Raw genomic sequence first — 26,095 nt, 5'->3', positions numbered from 1 at the left:
TTATTGTGTTATTGTCAATTTCCTCTTTCAGAGATGTTAGCAGTTGCCTTATATATTGAGGTGCTCCTATGTTGGGTGTATATATATTTCTAATTGTTATATCTTCTTCTTGGATTGATCCCTTGATCATTATGTAGTGTCCTTCCTTGTCTCTTGTAACATTCTTTATTTTAAAGTCTATTTTATCTGATATAAGTATTGCTACTCCAGCTTTCTTTTGATATCCATTTGCATGGAATATCTTTTTCCATCTCCTCACTTTCTGTCTGAATGTGTCCCTAGCTCTGAAGTGGGCCTCTTGTAGACAGCATATATATGGGTCTTGTTTTTGTATCCATTCAGCAAGCCTGTGTCTTTTGGTTGGAGCATTTAATCCATTCACATTTAAAATAATTATCAATATGTATGTTCCTATTATGAGTTTCTTAATTGTTGTGGATTTGTTTTTGTAGGTCCTTTTCTTCTCTTGTGTTTCCCACTTAGAGAAGTTCCTTTAGCATTTGTTGTAGAGCTGGTTTGGTGGTGCTGAATTCTCTCAGCTTTTGCTTGTCTGTAAAGCTTTTGATTTCTCCATCGAATCTGAATGAGATCCTTGCTGGGTAGAGTAATCTTTGTTGTAGGTTCTTCCCTTTCATCACTTTAAGTATATCATGCCACTCCCTTCTGGCTTGTAGAGTTTCTGCTGAGTAATCAGCTGTTAACCTTATGGGAGTTCCCTTGTATGTTATTTGTCATTTTTCCCTTGTTGCTTTCAATAATTTTTCTTTGTCTTTAATTTTTGCCAATTTGATTACCATGTGTCTCAGCGTGTTTCTCCCTGGGTTCATCCTGTATGGGACTCTGTACTTCCTGGACTTGGGTGGCTATTTCCTTTCCCATGTTAGGGAAGTTTTCGACTATAATCTCTTCAAATATTTTCTCGGGTCCTTTCTCTCTCTCTCTTCTCCTTTTGGGACCCCTATAATGTGAATGTTGTTGCGTTTTTTTTTTTTAATTTATTTTTATTTTTTTTGTGGTACGCGGGCCTCTCACTGTTGTGGCCTCTCCCGCTGCGGAGCACAGGCTCCGGACGCGCAGGCTCAGCGGCCATGGCTCACAGGCCCAGCTGCTCCGCGGCATGTGGGATCTTCCCGGACCGGGGCACAATCCCGTGTCCCCTGCATCGGCAGGTGGACTCTCAACCACTGCGCCACCAGGGAAGCCCTGTTGTTGCGTTTAATGTTGTCCCAGAGGTCTCTTAGGCTGTCTTTATTCCTTTTCATTCTTTTTTCTTTATTCTGCTCTGCAGCAGTGAATTCCACCATTCTGTCTTCCAGGTCACTTATCCGTTCTTCTGCCTCAGTTATTCTGCAATTCCTTCTAGTGTAGTTTTCATTTCAGTTATTGTGTTGTTCATCTCCGTTTGTTTGTTCTTTAATTCTTCTAGGTCTTTGTTAAACATTTCTTCCATCTTCTCGATCTTTGCCTCCATTCTTTTTCCGAGGTCCTGGATCACCTTCACTATCATTATTCTGAATTCTTTTTCTGGAAGGTTGCCTATCTTCACTTCATTTCATTGTTTTTCTGGGGTTTTATCTTGTTCCTTCATCTGGTACATAGTCCTCTGACTTTTCATCTTGTCTATCTTTATGTGAATGTGGTTTTTGTTCCACAGGCTGCAGGATTGTAGTTCTTCTTGCTTCTGCTGTCTGCCCTGTGGTGGAGGCTATCTAAGAGGCTTGTGCAAGTTTCCTGATGGGAGGGACTGGTGGTGGGTAGAGCTGGCTGTTGCTTTGGTGGGCAGAGCTAAGTAAAACTTTAATCCACTTGTCTGCTGATGGGTGGGGCTGAGTTCCCTCCCTGTTGGTTTTTTGGCCTGAGGCAACCCAACACTGGAGCTTACCTGGGCTCTTTGGTGGGGCTAATGGTGGAATCTGGGAGGGCTCACGCCAAGGAGTACTTCCCAGAACTTCTGCTGCCAGTGTCCTTGTCCTCACGGTGACATACAGCCATACCCCGCCTCTGCAGGAGACCCTCCAACACTAGCATGTAGGTCTGGTTCAGTCTTCTATGGGGTCACTCCTCCTTCCCCTGGGTCCCAGTGCGCACACTACTTTGTGTGTGCCCTCCAAGAGTGGAGTATGTGTTTCCCCCAGTCCTGTCGAAATCTTGCAATCAAATCCCACTAGCCTTCAAAGTCTGATTCTCTAGGAATTCCTCCTCCCATTGCCAGGCCCCGAGGTTGGGAAGCCTGACGTGGGGCTCAGAACCTTCACTCCAGTGGGTGGACTTCTGTGGCATAAGTGTTCTCCAGTTTGTGAGTCACCCACCCAGCAGTTATGGGATTTGATTTTATTGTGATTGTGCCCCTCCTACTGGTGTCTCATTGTGGCTACTCCTTTGTCTTTGGATGTGGGGTATCCTTTTTGCTGAGTTCCAGTGTCTTCCTGTCGATGACTGTTCAGCAGTTAGTTGTAATTCTGGTGTTGCTACAAGAGGGAGTGAGAGGACGTCCTTTTACTCCGCCATCTTGAACCCAGTGTATGATCCTTTTAATGTACTGTTGGATTAAGTATGCTTGTATTTTTGTCAAGGATTTTTGCACCTACGTTCATCAGTGATATTGGCCTGTAATTTTCTTTTTTTGTGGTAAGTTTCATCTCAGTTTTGTAAAAAAGTAATAGAGCAAATATTTGACCCCTGATCTTCTGGACCTCAGAAAACTTAAAAATCTATTTAAGTACAAGGTTCCAGAATATGGGAAATGAAATCAGGGCAAAACAAGCTGGTAGTAAACAAACTGCAAACGTGAAGACAAGCATCGAGTGCCATGCACTGTGCCATGTACTATGCCACACACTGAGGCCAAACAGATGCACACATCAAGGCCCAATCTCAGAAGCCCTCAATGGACACACAACACTGTGTGAAAACCCTCTAAGATGCTATATCAGAGCCAACTAGGAAGGAGGAACTTAGGACTCTGCCCGGCAGAGAACAAGGAAATGCCTGAGAGGAACCAGCAGAGCCAATGCTGACCAGTGGTGGTGACTGGATGGAAAAGCATCCACTCAAATCCACTTAACATTCAGGGATGTCCCCAGTGTGCCAGGCACTGTCCTAGGCATTGAGAGTTCATTTAAAAGTTGTGGGCCCTAATAGGGACATGAAAAGAAGCTCAATATTGCTAATTATTAGAGAAATGCAAATTAAAACTACAATGAAGTGCCAGCTCACACCAGTCAAGATGGCCATCATCAGAAAGTGTACAAACAATAAATGCTGGAGAGGTTGTGGAGAAAAGGGAACCCTCCTCCACTGTTGGTGGAAATGTAAACTGGTGCAGCCACTATGGAGAACAGTGTGGAGGTTCCTTAAAAATCTAAAAATAGAGCTACCATATGATCCTGCAATTCTGCTCCTGGGCATATATCTGGAAAAGACAAAAGCTCTAATTCAAACATGCACCCCAGTGTTCAATGCAGCAGTATGTACAGTAGCTAAGACATGGAAGCAACCTAAATGTCTCTCACCAGATGAATGGATAAGGAAGATGTGGTACATATATACAATGGATTATTACTCAGCCATAAAAAAGAATGAAATAATGCCATTTGCAGCAACATGAATGGACCTAGAGATTATCATACTAAGCAAAATAAGTCAGAAAGAGAAAGACAAATACCATATATCATTTATGTGTGGAATCTAAAACACAACACAAATGAACATATCTACAAAACAGAAACAGACATAGAGAACAGACTTGTGGTTGCCAAGGGGAGGGGTGGGGGAGGGAAGGGTTGGGAGTTTGGGATTAGCACATGCTATAATATACAGGATAGGTAAACAACAAGGTCCTACCATATAGCACAGGGAACTACATTCAATATCTTGTGATAAACCATAATGGAAAAGAATATGAAAAGGAATATATATATGTATAACTGAATCACTTTGCTGTATAGCAGAAATTAACACAACATTGTAAATCAACTATACTTCAACAAAAATTTTTTTAAAAGAATGAAATAATGCCATTTGCAGCAACGTGGGTGGACCTAGAGATTATCATACTAAGCTGAAGTAAACCAGACAGAGAAAGACATATATCACATGACATCACTTATATGTGGAATCTAAAAAATGATACAAATGAACTTACATAAGTTCATTAATGCAAAACAGAAATATACTCACAGACATAGAGAACAAACTTATGGCTACCAAAGGGGGAAGGGGGTAAGGATAAATTAGAAGTTTGGGATTAACAGGCACAACTACTAGATAAAATAGATAAACAGCAAGGACCTACTGTTGTACAGGGAACTATATTCAATACCTTGTAATAACCTATAATGGAAAAGAATCTGATAAGAATATATATTCTTTATATATATATATATATATATATATATATATATATAAATAACTGAGTCACTTTGCTGTACACCTGAAACTAACACAACATTGTAAATAAACTTTACTTCAATTAAAAAAAAAGACAAATAAGAAAAATTTTTAAATAAAGCTGTGGGCCTTGCCTTCATGGGACTCACAATAAAGAAGATAAAACCAGCCAAGTATCATGGAAACCTGTTTACAGTTGGCTAAGGATTTGAACTTTGTTCCTGATGTTTTTAAGTAGGAGAGTGACACAAAATTTTCAGTAATTTAGAAAGAAGTGAGAACTTGATGGGAGAAGAGAATGAAAGGAGATCCATTATAAAGTCATCTAGAGCATCACTGGAATTCCTATCAAAATTCCAATGGCATTTTTACAGAAATAGAAAAAACAATCCTAAAATTTGTATGGAATCACAAAAGACCTTGAATAGCCAAAGCAACCCTGAAAAGAACTAAGCTGGAGGTATCACACTCCCTGACTTCAGATTATACAACAAAGCTACAGTAATAAAACAGTTTGGTACTGACATGAATATAGACACACTAACCAATGGAACAGAATAAAAAGCCCAGAAATAAACCCTACCATAAAAGGTCAACTAATATTTAACACAAGAGCCAAAAGCATCCAATGGGGAAAGATAGTCTCTTTAACAAATAGCTCTGGGAAAACTGAAGAAACACATGCAGAAAAATGAAATTGAACCCTTATCTTATACCACTCACAAAAATTAACTTGAAATGGATCTAAAACTCCTAGAAGAAACTGTAGGGAAGAAACTGAAACTCCTCAACACTGGTCTTGGCAATGACTTTGGACATGACACCAAAAGCACAAACAACAAAAAACAAAAGGGACTGGGACTACATCAAACTAAAACACTTCTGTTCAGCAGAAGAAACACTCAACAAAATGAAACGGCAGTCTACTGAATGGAAGAAAATATTTGCAAACCATATATCAGATAAGGGATTAATATCTAAAACATACAAGGAACTCATATAACTCAACAGCAAAAACACCAAATAATCCAATTAAAAAAATGGGCAGAGGAACTGAACAGATCATTTTCCAAAGAAGACACAGAGATAGCCAACAGGTACATGAAAATGTGCTCAATCATCACGGAAATGCAAACCAAAACCACACAGAGGTATCACCTCACACCTGTTAGAATGGCTATCATCAAAAATACAAGATAAGTGTTGGTGTGGAAAAAATGTGAACCCTGTGCACTGCTGGTAGGAATGTAAATTGGTACAGCCACTACGGAGAACAGCAAAAAATTAAAAATAGAGCTGCCAATTCTACTTCTGGGTGTATATGCAAAGGAAGTGGAAACAAGATCTCAAAGAGGTATCTGCAATCTTATGGTTCATTGTAGCATCATTCACAATAGCCAAGACATGGAAACAACCTGTCTGTCGATGGATGAATGGATAAAGACGATCTGGTACATATATACACAATGGAATTTTATTCAGTCCTGAGAAGGAGGGAAATCCTGCCATTTGCAACAACATAGATGGACTTTGAGGGCATTATGCTAAGCGAAATAAGACAGAGAAAGATAAATCGTTATGATCTCACTTACATGTGGAATCTAAAACAAGAACTCTTAGAAAAAGAGGGTAGGACTTCCCTGGTGGCACAGTGGTTAAGAATCCACCTGTCGGGCTTCCCTGGTGGCGCAGTGGTTGGGAGTCTGCCTGCCGATGCAGGGGACACGGGTTCGTGCCCCGGTCCGGGAGGATCCCACATGCCGCGGAGCGGCTGGGCCCGTGAGCCATGGCCGCTGAGCCTGAGCATCCGGAGCCTGTGCTCCGCAACGGGAGAGGCCACAACAGTGAGAAGCCCGCGTACCACAAAAAAAAAAAAAAAAATCCACCTGCCAATGCAGGGGACACGGGTTCAAGCCCTGGTCCAGGAAGATCCCACATGCCACGGAACAACTAAGCCTGTGCGCCACAACTACTGAGCTCGTGCTCTAGAGCCCGCGAACTACAACTACTGAGCCTGAGTGCCACAACTACTGAAGCCCGTGCGCCTAGAGCCCGTGCTCCGCAAGGAGAAGCCCGTGCATCGCAATGAAGAGCAGCCCCTGCTCGCCACAGCTAGAGAAAGCCCGTGCGCAGCAACGAAGACCCAATGCAGCCAAAAATAAATAAATAAATTTATTAAAAAGAAAAAGAGGGTAGCATGGTGGTTACCAGGGACTGGGGCAGGGGGCGTGGAATGAGGAGACGTGTTAAGGAGTACAAACTTCCAGTTAGAAGATAAATAAGTAGTTCTGGGGCTCGAATGTACAGCATGGTGATTATAGTTAATAATACTTTATTATATACTTTAAAGTTACTAAAAGAGTACATGTTAAATGTTCTCATCACCAGAAGAATGTAATTATGTGATGTGATGTAGGTGTTAGCTAACGCTATTGTGGTAATCATTTTGTAATATATAAGTGTATCAAATCATCACGTTATATACCTTAAACCTATACAGTGTTATACGCCAATTATAGCTCAGCAACACTGGGCGGGGGGAGTTTATAGAGTGCTTCAGATGAGCATCGACAGAGGCATGGACTCAGGTGGAGGCAGTGGGAACAGAGAGGAGAGGAATGGCTAGGGGATTAAGTGATATAAATTCATGTAAGGGACGTAAAACTGCCTAGCCTATATTAAGTGCTCAATGAATGCCACCTGTTGTTACTTTTATACTGAGCTTCAGTACTCTAAAAGCAGAGTGACTTTACTTTTTAATTTTTAGGACCCTTCCCCTCACCATCAGCAGAGAAGAGAGGTGAAAGGAATCCAAACCAGCAGGTCTGAGTGACAAAACAGGGCTTGTCTCTGTATTTTCTGTCAATGCAAAAACACTTTCAAAATATGTAGTGAATAAATAAACGTATAAAGGAACAAACGAGCAAGTAAGTACGAGAACAGCAAGGACCTCTGACTACCAACCTCTGAAAAACCAGGAAATGGTTCATCAGCTGATCTACAAAACAGCTGGAGAAAGAGCTCAAAGGAAGACACGGTTGATTCACACCTGCCACACCTGCGTAAGAAGTTGAATCAAGAACTAAAGCTTCCCAGGGAAAACCCATTGTACTAAGAACCAAGTTTTTCCTCTCCCTTTTATCCCACAACCATTTTTCTTCAACCTGACAACTCTGTAATTAGAACCGAAGCCCTTTTGCTGCTGCTTTACCTTCCAAGTGGATTTTGTCTTTTTGCAGTTGCAGAGGATTTCTGCCAGGACTCCCACCATGTAGGGCAGTAAGGACTCCTGCTTGTTGATATGAAGCCAAGGCTGGAAAACTGCCCATTTCCCTGTGCTTCGTCCCAATTCACAGCCCAGCAACCTTCCCCACCTACACTGGTCTCTCTGAGATTAAAAACTCCCCAAGAATGCCAGGTAAGAAAAACATACATCTTGGCCAATTAAGAACTAATCCTCTTTGTGTAGTATTTCCTGTCCAATCTCCCTATATACTAGAAAAGAGAGTGTTTCTTCTATAACACAATTATATGCATTACTGAAATTTCTCGTGTTTCACAAAATTCAATACAAGAGTTTCTGGGAAAAATTAATTTGGCTTATTCCACTCAAAACTCACAGAACTTCAAAACACTATCAAAAATAATAATTAATAATCTAGAGAGTTAATCTGGCCACCTAGGCAGGTGGCTCAGCAGAGCTAGTGGCTAACACAGCAGATATTAAAAATACAGAAAAACAATAGGGAGAAAATATGGCAATGCTTTAATAAGAGTAATATTGGCAGGTGCTGAGGGCACAGGAAGAGGCATAACCTGCCCTGAACCAAGAACCATACAAGGCTGACTGCACCTGCCTGGGGAGGAGGGGCCCGGCTGGGTGACCCTTGTGATCACTGTTGTCTCTCTCTCTCTCTCTCTCTCTCTCTCTCTCTCTCTCTCTCTCTCTCACAGTCACAGCAGCTGAGCTAAGTACTTTGTCCTGTCCTGCTCAAGTTCAAAATTCTTTCCCACTACCTTTGCTCCCTTTGCCTAGGGAGATTTGTATAAACCAGCATAACTCTGGCCTTGTTCAGACATTTTGCCCTTTGTGACCAATCATGTACAAGCTAACATGCCTCACAGAACAGAGCACCCAGAATTCCAAGCTGTCCTCAGAGCAGCTGGTCAGGGCAGGGAGATTATCCTTAGGGAGGTCGCCTGCTCATTGTGGGGTGGAGGCAGGTGAAACCAGGGGTGGAGGCCTCGTGAGGCTGGGCATGCCCCATCCCATAACCAGTCCTGTGACCTAGGAAAGAAATAATTCCCAGAGAAAGATGTGACCACAGAATCAAACCAACAGATAAGTGCAAATACTTACATATAATAGGTTGGATAGAGTCCTTCAAAATACCAGCAATGCTTTTTGGCCTCTGTGCACTGGAAATAGAAGAAAAGCTTTGTCAGTGAAAAGTAGTTTGCATATTGTTGAGAAGATCCCATGAAAAGAAACAAGGAAGGATGAGTGAATGCAGCTTAAAGTGTGAGAAGCAGGGGTTGGGGGGACGATGAACTAGAGGGAGATCCACCCCCAACATGACTTGTTATTTCTTCAAATTTTTTAAAAAAGAGGAAAACATCTATTTCCCTATCATTTTGATAGCTTTTCATAGCTCTAAATACAAGGGGTGGGGGGACTTCCCTGGTGGTCCAGTGGCTAAGATTCTGTGCTCCCAATGCACGGGTCCTGGGTTCGATCCCTGGTCGGGGAACTAGATCCCACATGCCGCAAGTAAGAGTTCGCATATCGCAACTAAAGACCCAGCAGGCTGCAACGAAGATCCTGTGTGCCACAGCTAAGACCCAGCCCAGCCAAATAAATAAATAAATAAACGGGGATGAATAATTCACTAAAAATGCAGATTAAAAACAATCCATTCTAAAAAAAAAAAAAAAAAAAAAACAAACCATTCTTAAAAATTCACATGGTATGATACTTCAAATATCTAAAGAATGATAGAAGTAAATTATCACAAAGATTTCCCCCAATATTTGGTTTTGAAAGACATTTCCCAGAGTCTTAACATTTCTAGACCTTTATATTTCAGAATACAGCTGACCCTCGAACAACGCGGACGTTCGGGACACCCACTGTCCACACAGTTGAAAATTCGCGTAGAACTTTGGTCAGCCCTCCGTCCCCACAGATGGTGTAGTGCTGTCGTATTTACCACGGAAAACAATTCAGGTATAAGTGGATCCACGCAGTTCAAACCTACGTTGTTCAAGGGTCCACTGTCTTCCAAAAGCCATATTCAAGTCATTGATTCCCCAGTGGGCACCCATGTCTGCCAGACTCCGTGAGGCAGAACTGACCTGACGCATCCGCGGGGGCCCTGCCCTTGATCATTCCCAGGGAGGAGAAAGACGGAAGAGGGGGACAAGGAGAGACTTCCCTGTGTTTTCCGAGGAAGTTGATGCTGAACTTTCTGGAGGGGAAGGCAGGGCAGAGCAGGTGCGATGCCACCCTGGAGGCTTCAGTATCTCAAACACCTGACAAGTAAGAGGAAGCCAGCTGCACCAACTGTAAGTGAGCGCTCCGAGCAGAAACGCTCTGACCTAGCTGAGCAAGGCTCTTCTAAAATTAATCCACTCATGCCATCACTTTAAAAATACACAACTTCCTACCTCCATGATCCACGTTCATCAGTCCCTACCAGCAGGAAAAGGCACAGTGAAAACAAAGCTTTCTTTGGGCAAGACAGGGACGAACTGTCTCGTCCAGCGCCTACCCCTGCGGGAGTATGGTGATGCCCTCCTGCCTCAGTCTGCCTGACAGCTGTAGAAGTTCAGAAACAGACCCCAAATCTATTGCAGAATGCCAAGGGAGAGGTGAGTTCAAATGTTATGTGTTGGACTTCCCTGGTGGTACAGTGGTTAAGAATCCACCTGCCGATGCAGGGGACACGGGTTCTGAGCCCTGGTCCGGGAAGATCCCACATGCTGCGGAACAACTAAGCCCGTGCACCACAACTTCTGAGCCTGCGCTCTAGAGCCCACGTGACTAGTGCCCGTGCTCTGCAACAAGAGAAGCCACCGCAGTGAGAAGCCTGCGCACCGCAAGGAAGACCCAACGCAGCCAAAAATAAATAAATAAAATTTAAAAAAAAAACAAAACCTCCCTTCCTGCTGCCCTGGCCACCCCAAAAGGCATCTCAATGGAGACTCAGGGCAATGCACCCAGATTTTTTTTTAAATCCACTCTCCCCAGCCCAAAGAGATTCCCTAAGTGCCATCACGGAGCTCCTACACAGGCCACCCCTTTGCCAGGAGTAACCACATGGAGGGAGGTGGGATTAACACTCACACGAAACTTACAAGAACACCCTCTCCTCCTGGGCCCTCAGATGCCACTAGCTCCACCCACTGGCGCTCAGACCTCCCAGTCTCTTCCCAGCGTTTGCTGGGGTATCCAGTAACTCCACTGGTGCTTGTTTGTTACTCTTTCTCAGTTCTTTGCTGATAACCTTTCACCATTTTTCACTAAGCCACTCAAGTGAGACCAATTTTTAAAGTATGAACCCCGTTTGTTCCTTTATTAGAGATTCTCTTAAGAAAATGTTGCGGCCATATTTCCTGAGAAGAGAAAAATCCCTTTTAAACTGAGCTGCCTAGAAGTTAAGTTCTTGAAATTTGCTAATATCCAGGCAACGTCTTCACTACTTTTGGACGCTGGACTTTTTACAACAGCTTTCCTGTAAGGAATGTCGATACCGTAGCAACAAGTATATATGGTACCTCACAAAAGTTAACACATTATTATATCATTTTAGAGCTGGAGAATAGGAAGAACGCAAGTCACATTTCATGAATCAACTGAAAAACACTGAATGAGGACTGGGGAGCTCTGATCCCTTCCATTGCTGAGCCTCTCCTCCAGTAAACGCTGGTTAACTGCACACCGGTGTCAAAGTCGGTTTGCACAGCATCCGAGAGGCCTCGTGCTAAAAATGGAGATGAGCTTCCACAGGTAGGAAGTGCAGAGGGAGATTCCAGCTGGAAACCACCCAGGATGAAGAGCCAGTTCCTGCCAAGTGAAAGTCCACCAGCAGAGCCACAGTTAGCCTACCGATTGCAATTTCCAAATCAGCATAAACACCAGGATTCAGGGCGGAGCCAGACAGCTGGAACTTTGCAGATGTGGTCAAAATGGGAGTTTGTAAAGGATGAGTGAGACGGGGCTTTCCAGAATACTGCCCAACAATGCTGGGCTGTCAGAGGCAACCCCACAGGCAGGCAGATGGCAGCATGGGGAAAAGCAGACAGAAGCACTGTGCCAGGTTCCACGGCACAGGGGCCCAGATGAATCCACCCGATAGAGGAAGGATGGATTAAAGCCTAGAAAATTGGGTTCCAATCCTGACTGCCACTCACCAGCCATGTCGCCAGTTAGTCCGGATCTCAGCTTCCTTACTTCTAAAACAGGACAGATCGGTGCTTTGTGACCACCTAGAGGGGTGGGATAGGGCAGGTGGGAAGGAGACGCAAGAGGGAGGAGATATGGGGATATATGTATATGTACAGCTGATTCACTTTGTTATAAAGCAGAAACTAACACACCACTGTAAAGCAATTATACTCCAATAAAGATGTTATAAAAAAATAAATAAAACAGGACAGACTGTCCTCCCTGCTGAATGTATAAGACGGCTTTATGAGGTAACTGAGACCGCACATATCTAAATGCCAGACCGGGGTGTAGCTGACTAAATGCCACAGCCACAGTTAGCAACTCTATCCCGAAATGCGCACCCTGAAGCCAGCTTTCTCAATTCTCTAGAACAAATGACTTCCAAGGCTCATTTTTCCCGCGATCATCTATCATTTAAGCAGAAGCCATGCTTCCGAACCTCTTGAGAACAAAGATTCTAAATATGTAATACCTTACATTTTGGAAAACTCTGTGGTATGCAGTTTTCCAAAATCTCCCTAAAAACAATAAACCCTTCTCCAAAAAGACTTTGAAAAGTAAATACGGGGGAAAAAAAAATCAATTTCAGGGTTTTATGTCTACCCCTAGAAGTAGCTGTATGCATTCTGCAAAGATACTACCGTGATTTCTCAAAAACTGACCATCTACTGAAACAGAAAATACACTTGTTAGGAGAGGTCAGGTCGGCTACTTTCTGTCACTGACTGGGCGCCCACAATAGCCAAGATGCTCTACCAGGTTCCGGGCAAACGGCAGGCCTTCCAAGAGCTCATGATGTGTCTACTGGAAGCACTGATAGCACAACCATCTATTTCCTGAAGAGAGTGTAAAGAGTAGCGGCATACAATTTATAAACTATTAACAAAGCAGAATCTGTGGAACTGTGAGAGAACATCCAGTGTCAGGAGAAATCCAAGTGAGGAATCTAAGCTTTAACCTGGAAAGGCTTGTAAGACATCTGTACTCAGGAAAGAATCCCAGTGGTCTGTTATTGAAGGACTAGGATATCTATAAATGTAGTTAAGCCCTCCTAAATATAGTTATCCATAGTTAGCCAAGATCTAAATAAGCCCCAAAGAACAAATCCTTGATAATCCCAAATAATAACCCTCATACTGACATAAATTATTCTACATCTATCTCTACCGCCTATAGGAAGAACCAGGATACCACCGTTTAATAAAATAGTACATCCTTTTTCCATTCCAAGTTCAAAGAATAGCTCTACCACAATTCTGATCGACTCTGAGAGAAGTGAATCCACCTGTGACTTTGGGACACGTGGTAGTCAAGAGCAAAGTCGAAGGGATTCAAAGCGCTGAGGATCTTATCTAAATCCTACCCCTCTTCCTTCTGTTCAGTGGCGGTTTAGGTGGGATCTTTAAATGAACAGCAAACTGACAAACGAGGGCTTCACCCACAGAACTAATCCCACCCACACCTGGAAAGTAAGGATCCTTATTTTACTTATTGTGGTAATAACTTTAGCCAGTCTGTCCGTGGGCCAGTAAGCCCACAATCTGCTGTGCCCCAAGAGAAATCAGCCCGACGACTCTCTCCGCGCTGTGCTGGGACAAGGTGCTGCTTTCACGTTCGTCAAAAGCTGAACTCAGATGCGCCTTGAGATCCGGCTGCGTCCAGTTCAGCCCAGTTAGCATGGGCTCCACACTCTGCGGTCTGAAGGAGGGAGCCTCCCGGACGCTGGCGGGTTTTGTGCTCAGAACCAGGGAGAGAGGCACGAGGCGTGGAGAGGCCTTGAAGTCTGATCAAGAATTTATGGAGGGAGTGACAGTTAGTTATCTCAAGGTCTCTGAATTTCAAATAATAAATAGGAATGATCATGCTTTAAATTCCTGTACTGGAAATTAAAACAATTCCCTAAGTGTTTATTACTTAATCCTTGGGCTTCTGGACATTCTTTTTTTTTCAGGAACACATTTCCAAGGAACCTTGGTTTTTTTGTGTTTGTTTTTGTTTTGTTGTTGCTGCTGTTTTTAGAAATAAGAGTACGAGGCTGCTCATAAACATCATTTATTAAAGGGAATAAAAGCAGAGAAACTCAAGAAAACAGAAATAAAAAATCTCCCAGTTTCTTACAGAAGAAACCACCTCATATATGGCCAGCAAATAACCAACAGAGATGTAGCGCTATCTACTAATATCCTGAAGATCTTAGGGTCATGGAGACTATAAGACATAAGTAGTCCCTGCTGCATATCCCTGGGAAAATTCTGTGAACTCCCATAACATACTCTAAATAAAGTCTATTTGCTTTATCTGCTTTGGTTTTTCATAATAGAATGGTAGGAGAGCAGATTTCCTCAAGTTCAATTAGATCACCAAAATTAAAAGGAAAATAGAGGAAAGCATTCAAATAGAATAAGATTAATGCCCTTAAACAATAAAGAGCTTATATAATTCAATAAGAAAAGATAAAAACCCCAATAGGAAAAACATAAAAGTAATAGAAGTGAGAATTCTTCAAAGAAGAAAAGCAAAAGGTCAATAAACCTATTTCAAAAGATGCAGTTCATTATTAATCAAATAAATGTAAATTATAATAGTATGGATTTATATATCAAATTATTTAATGAAAAAGAAAAAGACCTAGTATCTACAGTTGATGAGGGCATGAAGGAAAATACATATCACATGATACTGTTGGGAGTATAATGTCTCAGGAGGACAATTTTTCAATATATGTCAAAGAACCTTTGAAATGTACATAACTTAAACAGGGTTATTAACATTTATCCCTTGTCCATCATCGGATGAATGGATAAAGAAGATGTGGCACATATATACAATGGAATATTACTCAGCCATAAAAAGAAACGAAATTGAGCTATTTGTAATGAGGTGGATACACCTAGAGTCTGTCATACAGAGTGAAGTAAGTCAGAAAGAGAAAGACAAATACCGTATGCTAACACATATATATGGAATTTAAGAAAAAAGAATGTCATGAAGAACCTAGGGGTAAGACAGGAATAAAGACACAGACCTACTAGAGAAGGGACTTGAGGATATGGGGAGGGGGAAGGGTGAGCTGTGACAAAGCGAGAGAGGCATGGACATATATACACTACCAAACGTAAGGTAGATAGCTAGTGGTAAGCAGCCGCACAGCACAGGGAGATCAGCTCGGTGCTTTGTGACCGCCTGGAGTTGGGGGGGGGGGGGGATAGGGAGGGTGGGAGGGTGGGAGGGAGGGAGACGCAAGAGGGAAGAGATATGGGGATATATGTATAACTGATTCACTTTGTTATAAAGCAGAAACTAACACACCATTGTAAAGCAATTATACTCCAATAAAGATGTAAAAAAAACACATTTATCCCAAGGAAATAATATTAACAATTGTGAAAAAATGTTATTAATAAATATTGGAACTAACCAAAATTTTCAGAATATGGGTTTGGCTAACAGTATTATAACACATCCAAAAGACATTGTAGAGAAGCATACAATAGCACGGGAATATTTTGCTAAGAAAAATAAAGTCAGTAAAATAGTATATCTAAGATAGTATATTTTTGTTATAAATCATAGGAGAGAGAAAATAATATGAAAAGATATATTTCAAAATACTGATGATAAATGTCACTTTAAAAAGCAGATCATTTGCGGTCCAATACAGAATTCGAGAGTGGATATAAAGAGATATTGAAATTAAGGAAATATAATTGGTTGACAAAAGTAAACATTATCCAGGTAGGAATTAAATAAGAAGTAACAGATAAGCAAAGTTTGTTAAAAAGAATATACAAGGCCAGAAGGGGTTACTGAAACAAATACGTAGTCAGTAATTAAAACCGTATTTATAAAAATTTTAACATCATGGAAAATGCTCATTTTATGCAGTCAGTCTTAAACACATTACATATACTTGATTTTAACAATATAAAAATAAATATTAATGTATATTCATAGGAAAAAGAATGGGACTATATATAAGCTTAACTTTATAGTGTTATTTTTTGGACAGTGTGATTTCTTTCGGGTTACTTGACAAATGTCTCTCTGTTGAGTCTTAAGTTCCTCTAACAATAATCAGAAGATGTCGTGGTAACAACAGGCACATAACCCTAAATTAGCGCAAAAGACAGGATCCCCTGGAGCACTCGCAACAGGCATGCAGCATTCCTGTTCACCTGAGCACAAGAGTTCTGAAAACCACGTTATTCTGTTAACATAATTATCAATAGAAAGCGTAATTTATGAGACTGTCATGTCATCCAAGTTCTAGCTCAACGTGAGGTTTAATGTATACACCACTGCGCTGGAAAAGCCACACTCCCCCTGTGCTTCCCTCACACACAATGACCACACTCACGGCACATCTGATGCCCGATGTGCGTGGGCTTCCCCCTCACCAAGCAATGCTCCGACACCAGCCGGGGGTCCTACAATTCAACTCCATCTGACACTACCTGGAGACAGCGTCAGAGCCCACAGGTCAAGGGCTCAGTCCTCCATGACTGCCCTACTCCCCTCCCCTCTCAGACGTCAATCGCAAGTCCAGGTTGTCACCTGTGCTCCTGACCAACCGGCTATAGATTGGAGGTTCCCACGACCCCCTCCTTGGGTTCCGTTAATTTGCTAGAGCAGCTCACAGAACTCATGGAAACATTTTACTCACTAGATCACTGGTTTATTGTAAAGGGATATAACTCGGGAGCAGCCAGATGGAAGCAATGCATAGGGCAAGGTCTGGGGGAAGGGCAGGGCACAGTCTCCATGCTCTCTGTGTACCGCTCTTCCCGAATCTCCACGTGGTCACCCTGGAAGCCTGTGAACCCCATCCTTTTGGGTTTTTATGGAGGCTTCATTACACAGGCATGATGAAACCATTGGCCATTGGTAAACAGATTCAATCTCCCGCTCTTGTCCGTTCCTCTGGAGATCTGGGGGTGGACTGAAAGTTCCAATCATCTAATCACATGGCTGGTTCCCCTGGAAGCAGCCCCCATCCTTAGACTACCTATGGGCTTTCCAAAAGTCACTTCCTTAACCTAACAACAGACACCTTTACAGGGGTATATATTTCTCACTATAAGTCACAAAATCACAACCATAAAAGTCACTCATTTTCTTTCTTTTCTTTCTTTTGGGGGGCTCGAGCTGCACAGCTTGTGGGATCTTAGTTCCCTGACCAGGGATTGAACCCAGGCCCTCGGCAGTGAAAGCATGGAGTACTAGCCACTGGACCACCAGGGAGTTCCTAAAAGTCACCCATTTTCAATGCACAGCTTGCTGAGTTTTAGAAATTTACGCAGCTGTGCATTCAACACCACAATCAAGTTTTAGAACATTTCCATCCCCCGTAAAAGTTCTCTCATTTCCTTCTGCAGTCAAGTCCAGCTCCCACTGCAGCCTAGGCAACACTAACCAATTCTCCATCTCTATAGCTCTGCCTTTCCTACAAGGTTCAATTAAATAAGAATCATACAACTTATAGTCTTTTATGTTTGCATATGTCCATCAACCTTGCATTTATCAGCAGTTCACTCCTTTTCAGTGCTAAATAGTATTCTCTTGAATGGATACACCACAATTTGTTTATCCATTCATTTGGGTTGTTTCCTCGTTTTGGCTATTATGAATAAGGCTGCTATGAACATTTACATGCAGGTCTTTGTGTGGACCTGTGTCTTCATTTCTTGGGTAGATACCTGGGAGTAGAATTGTTGGGTCAGGTGGCAACTCTACATTTAACTTTTTGAGGAACCTCCTGTTTTCCAAGCAGCCGCACTATTTTACATTCCCACCAGCAATGTATGAGGTTCCAGTTTCTCCACATTAATCATCTGGTATTGTACTGGTATCCCACTGTGGTTTTAACTGGCATTTCCCTAATAACGAGGTAGAGCATCTTTTCACTCCGGATCAATTGTAAGGTAAAAATAGCAGCCGCCATTTATGGAGAACCTATTATCCTCCAGGGGCTTTTCATATGAAATCTCATTCAACAGCATAACAGCCCTGGGAATTAGGCAGCTTATGTACTTACAGATGGGTAAACTGAGTACGGGAGAGGTGAATGAACTTGGCCAAGGTTAACACAAGAAGCAAGCAGAAAGTTGGGTTTGAATGAGGTCAGTCGGTTTCTAACGTCGGGGCACTTTCTCTGGCAGTATATAGACGTTGCCGTTTCCTGTGCCACAATCTCATTCTTTGGGATGTCGGACACATCTCTCACAAGGGGTCAGAAAGAGATTTATTTTAGGCATCACTTCACTGTCTAGAAGAAAACTAAAATGACAATTGAAACCACACGGAAGAGCCCACCTCCATCTCCTTTTACGGGTTCTTAGGGATTATACTTCAGCTATGTCAACTACCAACTACTGCATCTCTGAGAGCAAAATCAAAACAAAGGTACTCAGAATGGCTGACCTGCCACGAACAACCACAAACCAAGGGGGCCCAAAGACCGTCTTAGAGGCAAACCACAAAACAACCCCTCGTGCCCTTAGAAGAGAGTTCTTAGCTACTAAAAATACTCAAGAGGTGCAACTTTGGGGCACAAAACAACATGAAGTGAATGCACGGGCTGCAGCCCAAAGAGTTTATGTGACAAATTTTCCAAATGCCCCAAAACATAATTCATTCAGAAACTGACGACTAGGAGATTTAATTAGAATGATCTGAAAGCAGTGATAACAGATGGAAACAGCAGTGCCACTGTTATCTGCTGGCAACAAATGAATATAATCAACCTTGGTTATGGGCTCAATTCCAACAGAAGCACTACAGAAAGACCAGACTTTCAATACTCTCCCTAAGGGCCTAATCCAGGAAAGGCACCCCTTTCAACGGCACTGCCTGGAGCTCAAGAGCTGCAACGTGAAGAGGCCAACAGAGCAGCTCGGCAACCGCGGGCCGGGGGCCAGGGGACACGCTGCTTTAATGACCTCATGGGGAGTGAGTGAGAATGTGAGAAAGATACGTTGTTTCCAACCACATCACACAGTCCCCCCAAATGGGATAAGAGATATATACTGGGCCTAAGTCTTTACCAGCAGACCCAAAACTTAACCACCAGACAGAGGAGAAAATAGCAACTTCTCAGCTTGTGTGGAGAGGAATGCCTAGAAAGACTGATTAGAAACAGCAGCAGCTTTGAGAGCAAAAATGCCAGAGTAGGTAAGGATTCCCTAACTTAGGTTGTGTACTGCCCTCCCTCCCTATTCGATTTATGTTCTGGAAGGAATGTGTGTCAGATTGTGTGATGACAGATAGGTTTCTAAAAGTCTGGATTCTAACTGTAAAGAGGACAAGAGAGTGACAAGAGCTGAGGTTTGACGTGGCTCCCCATGGTCAGAGGCGATGTGACCTACCCCTCACCCTGGGGCAGGAACCTGCAGCCCTTTGCTTATGCCCCGCAAATCCCATCCTGCAGCTTCGACTTACCAGGGGCATCCCTGTGCCGACTCCACGGCAGCCGCCACTCCTCCTTCAGGTCTCAGCTTAAACATGAAGTTCCTCCTAGATCTGAATCTACCCAGGAGGACTCTGCTGAACTGACCACCCCAGTGCCGTCTGAGCCCCATGCGTGCATCTCCTGGACTCTCGTCTCTCCAGGAAATGCACAGCGAGCGCAGTGCTTGGCGTTACCTGCTGTCACCACCCTTGCCCCTCCTAAACGGGAGGGCAGGGACACATCGGCATGACCTCACACTTGGCCCTTGCAGGTACACGGTGCATAATATCTGAGTTTAAAAAGTGAAAGGAAATATGCCCTGAAACAGTCCAGGGCACGTAGTCTGAATGACCTGCTGGCCCACATCTGACAGCGGCTACACTCAACCGATCTCATGGGGACATCACCGTCTTGATGCTCTGTTTTGGGTGCCGCCTCACCTTTTCTCCTACTGAGGAAGTGGGCTGGGGTGGGCTGGGGGAAAACACCCACAGGGAGGAGGACAGCAGAACTCGGGTCAAAAAGGAAAGCAATTCTTTAAGTATCGTAGACAGCCATGGCTTTCCGCCCAATGCAGCACATTTCTGGAAGAATGTCAGCAAACTTTTTATAGCTCTGTCTCCTAGCTTGTCAGCTATCATTTCTAAGAGCTGTCACTGTGTCCTGCTTATTAAAATCTGTGACAGAGATTGTTTTGTATGGCTTTTTTGTCCTTAAGGGAACGGGGGATGGAGAGAGAAGAGGAAGACCGTCTGGTGGTAAAAAAGCAAATGCAAGCAGATGACAAATTCCACTGGTGGACTCAGCTTCAATTCTCATGCAGCTTTCTCCTGTGCAGTCCTGGCAAGGACAAGGTCCCGCAACAGTTACCTGCGGCACGTGCCGATTCTACTCCCAGGGCGGGCAGCTGTTTGGGAAGCTGGGGCTGCCCACAGCCTCACGCTGCATCTCTGCCTCCGTCTGTCATTCAGAGCCCAATGTTCAGTATTGCCCCCACTGGCTTTCTGCTTCTGAGTTTGCTCTGCAGTTTCCCCAAGTCTGACCTCAAGTCCCCCACGTGTCTCCATTGTGGCCCTCTTGCGGGTGTCCTGAGCACAACACATGCCAGAATGCGATGCTGTGCGGGGTTCTCTACTGAGCCGGGGACCTCTCTCCACCTGCCGCCTGGCACCTTGACCCCATGCCTGCTGGAACCTCACGCTGGCATCCCAGCAGAGAGCCTCCGCCGCCTCTGGCCCCTCGGGCTCCTAGCTGGGAGCAACAGCGCCACCCAAGACAGCATTCCAGCCCGCCAGGGCCAGCTCCGCCCCACGCACCTGGTCAGCGAGCCTGGTCCGGGGCCGGGAGATGAAGAGCCAGCGCGTGTGGGCTTGCCCGTGGTAAAGGAGGGGATGCGGAAGACGAGGAGAGGCAGGTGGAGACCAGTGGGGACAGGAGAGCCCAGGGCCGCTCCTGCACCCCGGGAGGCCAGGCTCGGGGCGCTGCTGGCACTGCACCTGCCTCCCTCCCTTCTCACGAGACTTTACAAGGCTCAGGTGGCTACACAGGGCTCTGCAGAGGACAGCCCAGAGGGAAGCAGAGCAAGCACACCCACTCCTTGCTTGCGGTTCTCCAGTGGATCCCCATTCATTGCACGTTTCTCTTTTCTTCTTTCCTGGAGATCACAAAACCCTTCCTTCTGAACATAATTTGAGCCTAGACAGGACTGCATACATACGGAACAAGCAAAAGTGGTGGGGCTCAGAGAGCCTGGCCTGTACCGGTTTCCCCAGAAACCCTGAAAATGCCTCACTGACAGATTAAAATCCAGACAACCAGGGAAGGTCCTGGCCACGGCCCCCAGCCCGCTAGAGCTCCAGTCTCTGCCACTCCACAGCCACCTTCCATCCCCTGCCATCCACCGCCTCTAGAGGGCGAGCTCCTGAAGGCAAGTCTAGGTCTTCTTTATCTCCACCTGCAATGCTCTTCCCTGGAGCTCCCATGGTTTGGGGCCCGGCTCAGTGTCACGTGGGTGAAAATTTCCTGAACTTTCAGAAAAGGAGATGTTAGTTTTCTCCTTGGGGCTCTAAATTTTACTAAAATCATTAGCACAAAAAGTTTCATTTGCATTATCTTATTTGGTCCTAAAAGTGTTGTACGAATGGGCAGGCTGCTGAGGCTGGAGGCCTGCTTAGCGTGGGGTGGGCCGTCCCATGCTGTGATCGGGGGGACCGTCCCTCTTACATCAGGGAGCGCGTCGCGCCCACCCGGCAGCTGGTAGGAGGCTGTCTCCAAGTGCCTGTGTGCTTTCCCCGTCAGGCCCACTCTTTCACACCCCTGCCCACCCACTGCTGGGGTGCTCTCCTCCCGCAGACCAGGCGTCTCGGGAGTTTAGGGGTCCTGTCACATCCGCCCTGTGACCGCCAGTGGCCGCCAGTGTCTGGCCCAGGGCAGGGGTTCAGGAAACGCTTTTGTGGAAATGCTCACGTATCCTCCCCCTCTTGTGTCTGCTCAAAAGTTTTAATTTGAGGGCTTCCCTGGTGGCGCAGTGGTTGAGAGTCCGCCTGACGATGCAGGGGACGCGGGTTTGTGCCCCGGTCCGGGAGGACCCCGCGTGCCGCGGAGCGGCTGGGCCCGTGAGCCATGGCCGCTGAGCCTGTGCGTCCGGAGCCTGTGCTTTGCAACGCGAGAGGCCACAACAGTGAGAGGCCCGCGTACCGCAAAAAAAAAAAAAAAAGTTTTAATTTGATTTGACTAAACACACTGCAGTTTGGACCCCGGCCCTGCTCACTTTCCAGTTAACACCGAGGCGACACTCCGCGCAGCGAGGACAGACAACTTGAAAGCCCAGCGTGCTGTGAGGGCTGCTGAGGGAACGAAGAGGGACAAGGTCCCGGCGCGTCTCCAAAAGAAGGTAGAGAGTGATGGGAAAGCACGTGACATGCGCAGGATTGAACAGTAAGACTGATCTGAAAACAAAACACCGCTGGTGGAGGACACCGGCCGGGGTGCTGGGGAGAGTGACGACAGGGAGGCAGTTCTGACGACTGTCGGGGCAGGGCGTCAGCAGCAGGAAGGGCACGCTTCCCCCCAACCCCCGTCCCGGGTCAAGGCAGGCACACCGCGCTGCTCCCCGCAAGACGGGAAATGCACTAACTCCCCAGAACTTTCACAGAAAGTGAACAGAATAGATCGTACAGTGTGAAATCCATAGCTCTTGCAGCCGGACTGCGGACGGAGGCAGAAGAACTGGCGGCAGAACTGGATTTAGAGTTGTGTCTAAGAAGTTTGGAGGGTTTAATAGAAACTCCGAGTAGTCAGAAACTTGTGGAGGGAGGGGACTGGCCATTTTCTGACAGCCGACCGAACGTCGATGGTGAGTCAAAGACCTTTCCACCTAACCCTGTGTAATTCCCTAACTGGGAAGGGCTGTCAGGACCCTCTTCCGGAGCCAGCTGGACCTGTGGGGAGAAAGGCTGCTCCCCCATAGTCCATCTGTGTGCCCTGAGCACCCACAGTGCTCAGCAAAGCCATGAAAGACAAGCCACGCACCTCTTGCAAGCCTCTCTAAGGTGAGGCAGCTAGCACTTTTGCTCGCACATCATTCCTGAGGATGCTTTCACTACGAGAAAATCGAGGGACTTCCCTGGTGGTCCAGTGGCTAAGACTCGGCGCTCCCAATGCAGCGGGCCTGGGTTCGATCCCTGGTCAGGGAACTAGATCCCACATGCTGCAACTAAGAGTTAGTTAGCATGCCGCAACTAAAGATCCCACGTGCGGGAACGAAGATCCCGCGTGCCGCAACTAAGACCCGGTACAGCCAAATAAATAAATATTTAAAAAGAAAGAAAATCGACATGAACCACACCCAGCAGGGAACAGCCATCAGGCCATCCGCTTTTGAGCAAGTAGAGGCATACTGTACGTCAGACAAAGTAACCTTACGTTAGAGTTTTGGGGAAGATAAGGTACAACGTCCGAACAACACTCTTCTTTCTGAGAAGAGACGCCCCAGCTTTGCGCCAGGCTTCGGCAAACTCAACCATCCGCCCTACGACCACCTGAATGGATAAGGATATCCTGTGTTCAGTTCAGCGTCACGCTGGGTGCCAGGAAAGACACAGAGCAAAGAAGCACAGTCAGTGGCTGGCCCACAGTTACCTGCCATCGACAGGCCACACGAACGAAACCCATTACAGATCGACCGTAAATAAAACGCTGACTCCGCTCATATCCTCACCCATTAAATGCAGATAATAACATCTCCCTCACTGAGGGTGTTATAAAGACTCTATGAGCTAATATGTGTAAAAGCAAGAACATGGGACTGCCACCCTTTCCCTGGCCGTCAAGAAACAACCAACCTTCCTGTATCTTCCAGGTCTTCCCACTCCAACTGCTCCAAACCATTTCATGAAACTCCAACTCCCAAACTATCCACAAAAGTTCATCCTCCCAAAACCCACTTAGTAAGTGCTAGTAAGTGCTGACTGCCACGCCAGGTACTGGGGGGGGGGGGGGGGGGGCAGGGGTTAGATGGACCAGGGCCATCTCCTGTCTACACCCTTCGTTTCTTTTGCTAGCTCTTCACAAGCCAACGAGGAGGTCAAGATCTCTGCTTGGAAAACTGCAGGTGTGAGCAGGGAGGCTCGCACAGCCAGACGCAATCGCCCAACCCCTGTCCAGCTCAGTCAGGCCAAGCTACCTCCTGCCACATCCCCACATTCCCGGACCCTGGGCTTCAAGACACCTGTCCTCACCAGCTGACATGGCAGAGAACTTTTACCGCTGATCCACTCTGCAGACTATACCTCCATCTAACTGTGAAAGTGCTTCTAGAACAGGAAATGTTGCGAAGTCTATTACTGTAGACCAGAAAGAGTAGGTGCTCATCACCCATTCTGCCCCCATGCTCTCCGCACTCAGGACAGCTGCCTGAGTCCTGCTTGGGCCTGTATTCTCTAACCAAGCTACTTCCTCCAGTCCGTCTGCAAATCCAGGCAAAGATTTAGCCAAGGCTCCTTGCAGCCTCCAAAGTATTACAAAGACGCAAAGTGTTAAGTTCAGCACCCCACAATAGACCATATGTTTGGGTCCTTTTCTAACTTAATGCTCCAGTATCTTCTCAAAAACAAAATCTGAATACAAGTGTCTCCTACCAGGCTGCACCCAAACCATATACAACAAATCAGCCTACAATCCAAAGCCTCACGATTCCACGGCCCAGCTGGGAATCACTGTAAACCGGGACCTTTCATGGTTTAAGGGCAAACATAACAATCCATTAATGTAAACTTGCAGAAGAGCAAAAGACAGACACTTGCCCAAGAGTTTCATGGGGCACTGTAGTAACGAAAAGCTAGAAACTACCTAAATGCCCATGAAAAGAGAGCAGATGAAGAGAGTCATGTCATTCATATAAAGGAACACTCTGCCATTCTAAGGGGAATGCAGTAGGTCGGTGCATGCCAACGTGGAAATAGCTCCAAGCGATATCCCTTATGAAAAAAGGAGAAACAAGATGCAGACCACTGTGTGTAATATGATCCCATCTGTGTCCCTTTAACAAGGTATCTAGTATATACATTTTTTAAAAGTTCAGAGGGCAGCAAAAGAAACTTAACAGTAGCTACCTCTGCAGGGAGGCTAGAGTTGGGGAGGAACTGGGGAGGCAGAGAGGCCCTCGCATTCCGTTTCATACCCCTTTTTAACCATATACGTGCATTCATTTTGTTTAAAAAAAACCATCAAGTCAGTTATCTATGAAACTATAGAACAGGATCAACATAGATGAAATCCCCAGATCATTTAAGAATACCATGTCAGTTCATATCCACCACTTTTTAAAAAGCTCCAAACTGAATTCACTTTTTCCCTATTCACCTCTCTCTGCCCGTCCTTAAAACTAATGAGCCATGAAACGGCCAAATGTGAGTCTGAAAGGCTCGAATTCACATCTGGATAATCATCAGCTCTTCATGAGCAAGGGCCACAGCCCACTCAGACCAGCCTTGGGCACAGCTCATGTTCTCCCTAACAGACTGCAGGGTCTGAAGGAGGACGGCCGCCCCGGGCACGCCGCCTTGGTCCTGGGACGGTGACGCTCGTAGGCAGGCTCAATAAATGCACATGGAACTGTACACACACAGCCCCCATGTGGTGGAACAGCTACTGAAAAGAACACTGATGAATGAGCACAGGTACAGCCCAACTTAGAAAGCGATCGCATCTCACAAGTCTATTTCTTTTTTTTTTTTTTTGGTACGCGGGCCTCTCACTGTTGTGGCCTCTCCCGTTGTGGAGCACAGGCTCCGGATACGTAGGCTCAGCGGCCATGGCTCGCAGGCCCAGCCGCTCCGCGGCATGTGGGATCCTCCCGGACCGGGGCACGAAGCCGCGTCCCCTAGCATCGGCAGGCGGAGTCTCAACCACTGCGCCACCAGGGAAGCCCCCAAAAGTCTATTTCTAAACCGATGGCTTAGAATTTAGGACCCATTTTCTCACAGAAATAATGGTATACATGTGGCTAAACTTCCTGGCTAGCCAACCAATTTCTTCTTAGCTCATGAAATAAATGAACCCCCCTCTGTCGTTGTGATTGGCTCAGAACTGTCTGCTGGGGACCCCCGCCCGTGCTTCCTCAGCCCGCCTCCCTGCAGGAGTGAAGCACCCCCGCACTGGCTACAGCACTGGAGGTTGATCAGCCTCGAGGACCAACTCTCTTCCAGGTCCCACTTGCTGCCCCACACCAGCCTGAGGCAGAGGCTGAAAAAGAAAGGTTTAGGGATGCCCGGCTGAAGGCAACGGATCCCTCCAGACACTGGAAAGGT

At 45.5% G+C, this 26,095-nt stretch overlaps 1 protein-coding gene across 2 annotated transcripts in view; it reads right to left on the bottom strand.

Moving 5' to 3' along the window:
* The window catches only part of VOPP1 (VOPP1 WW domain binding protein), a 114,791-nt gene that overhangs the window by 56,263 nt on the left and 32,433 nt on the right, over window positions 1-26,095 (bottom strand). For both annotated transcript variants that reach the window (XM_032643415.1, XM_032643416.1), the window contains exon 2: window positions 8,750-8,808. In XM_032643415.1, the coding sequence (XP_032499306.1) occupies window positions 8,750-8,808 (59 nt within the window). The remainder of the gene's footprint in view (window positions 1-8,749; window positions 8,809-26,095) is intronic.

The sequence above is a fragment of the Phocoena sinus genome, chromosome 9 (assembly GCF_008692025.1).
Source record: "Phocoena sinus isolate mPhoSin1 chromosome 9, mPhoSin1.pri, whole genome shotgun sequence".
In the NCBI taxonomy this organism is placed as follows: domain Eukaryota; kingdom Metazoa; phylum Chordata; class Mammalia; order Artiodactyla; family Phocoenidae; genus Phocoena; species Phocoena sinus.
Note: the sequence above shows the minus strand (reverse complement) of the source record. Positions and strands in the feature narration are given on the sequence as shown.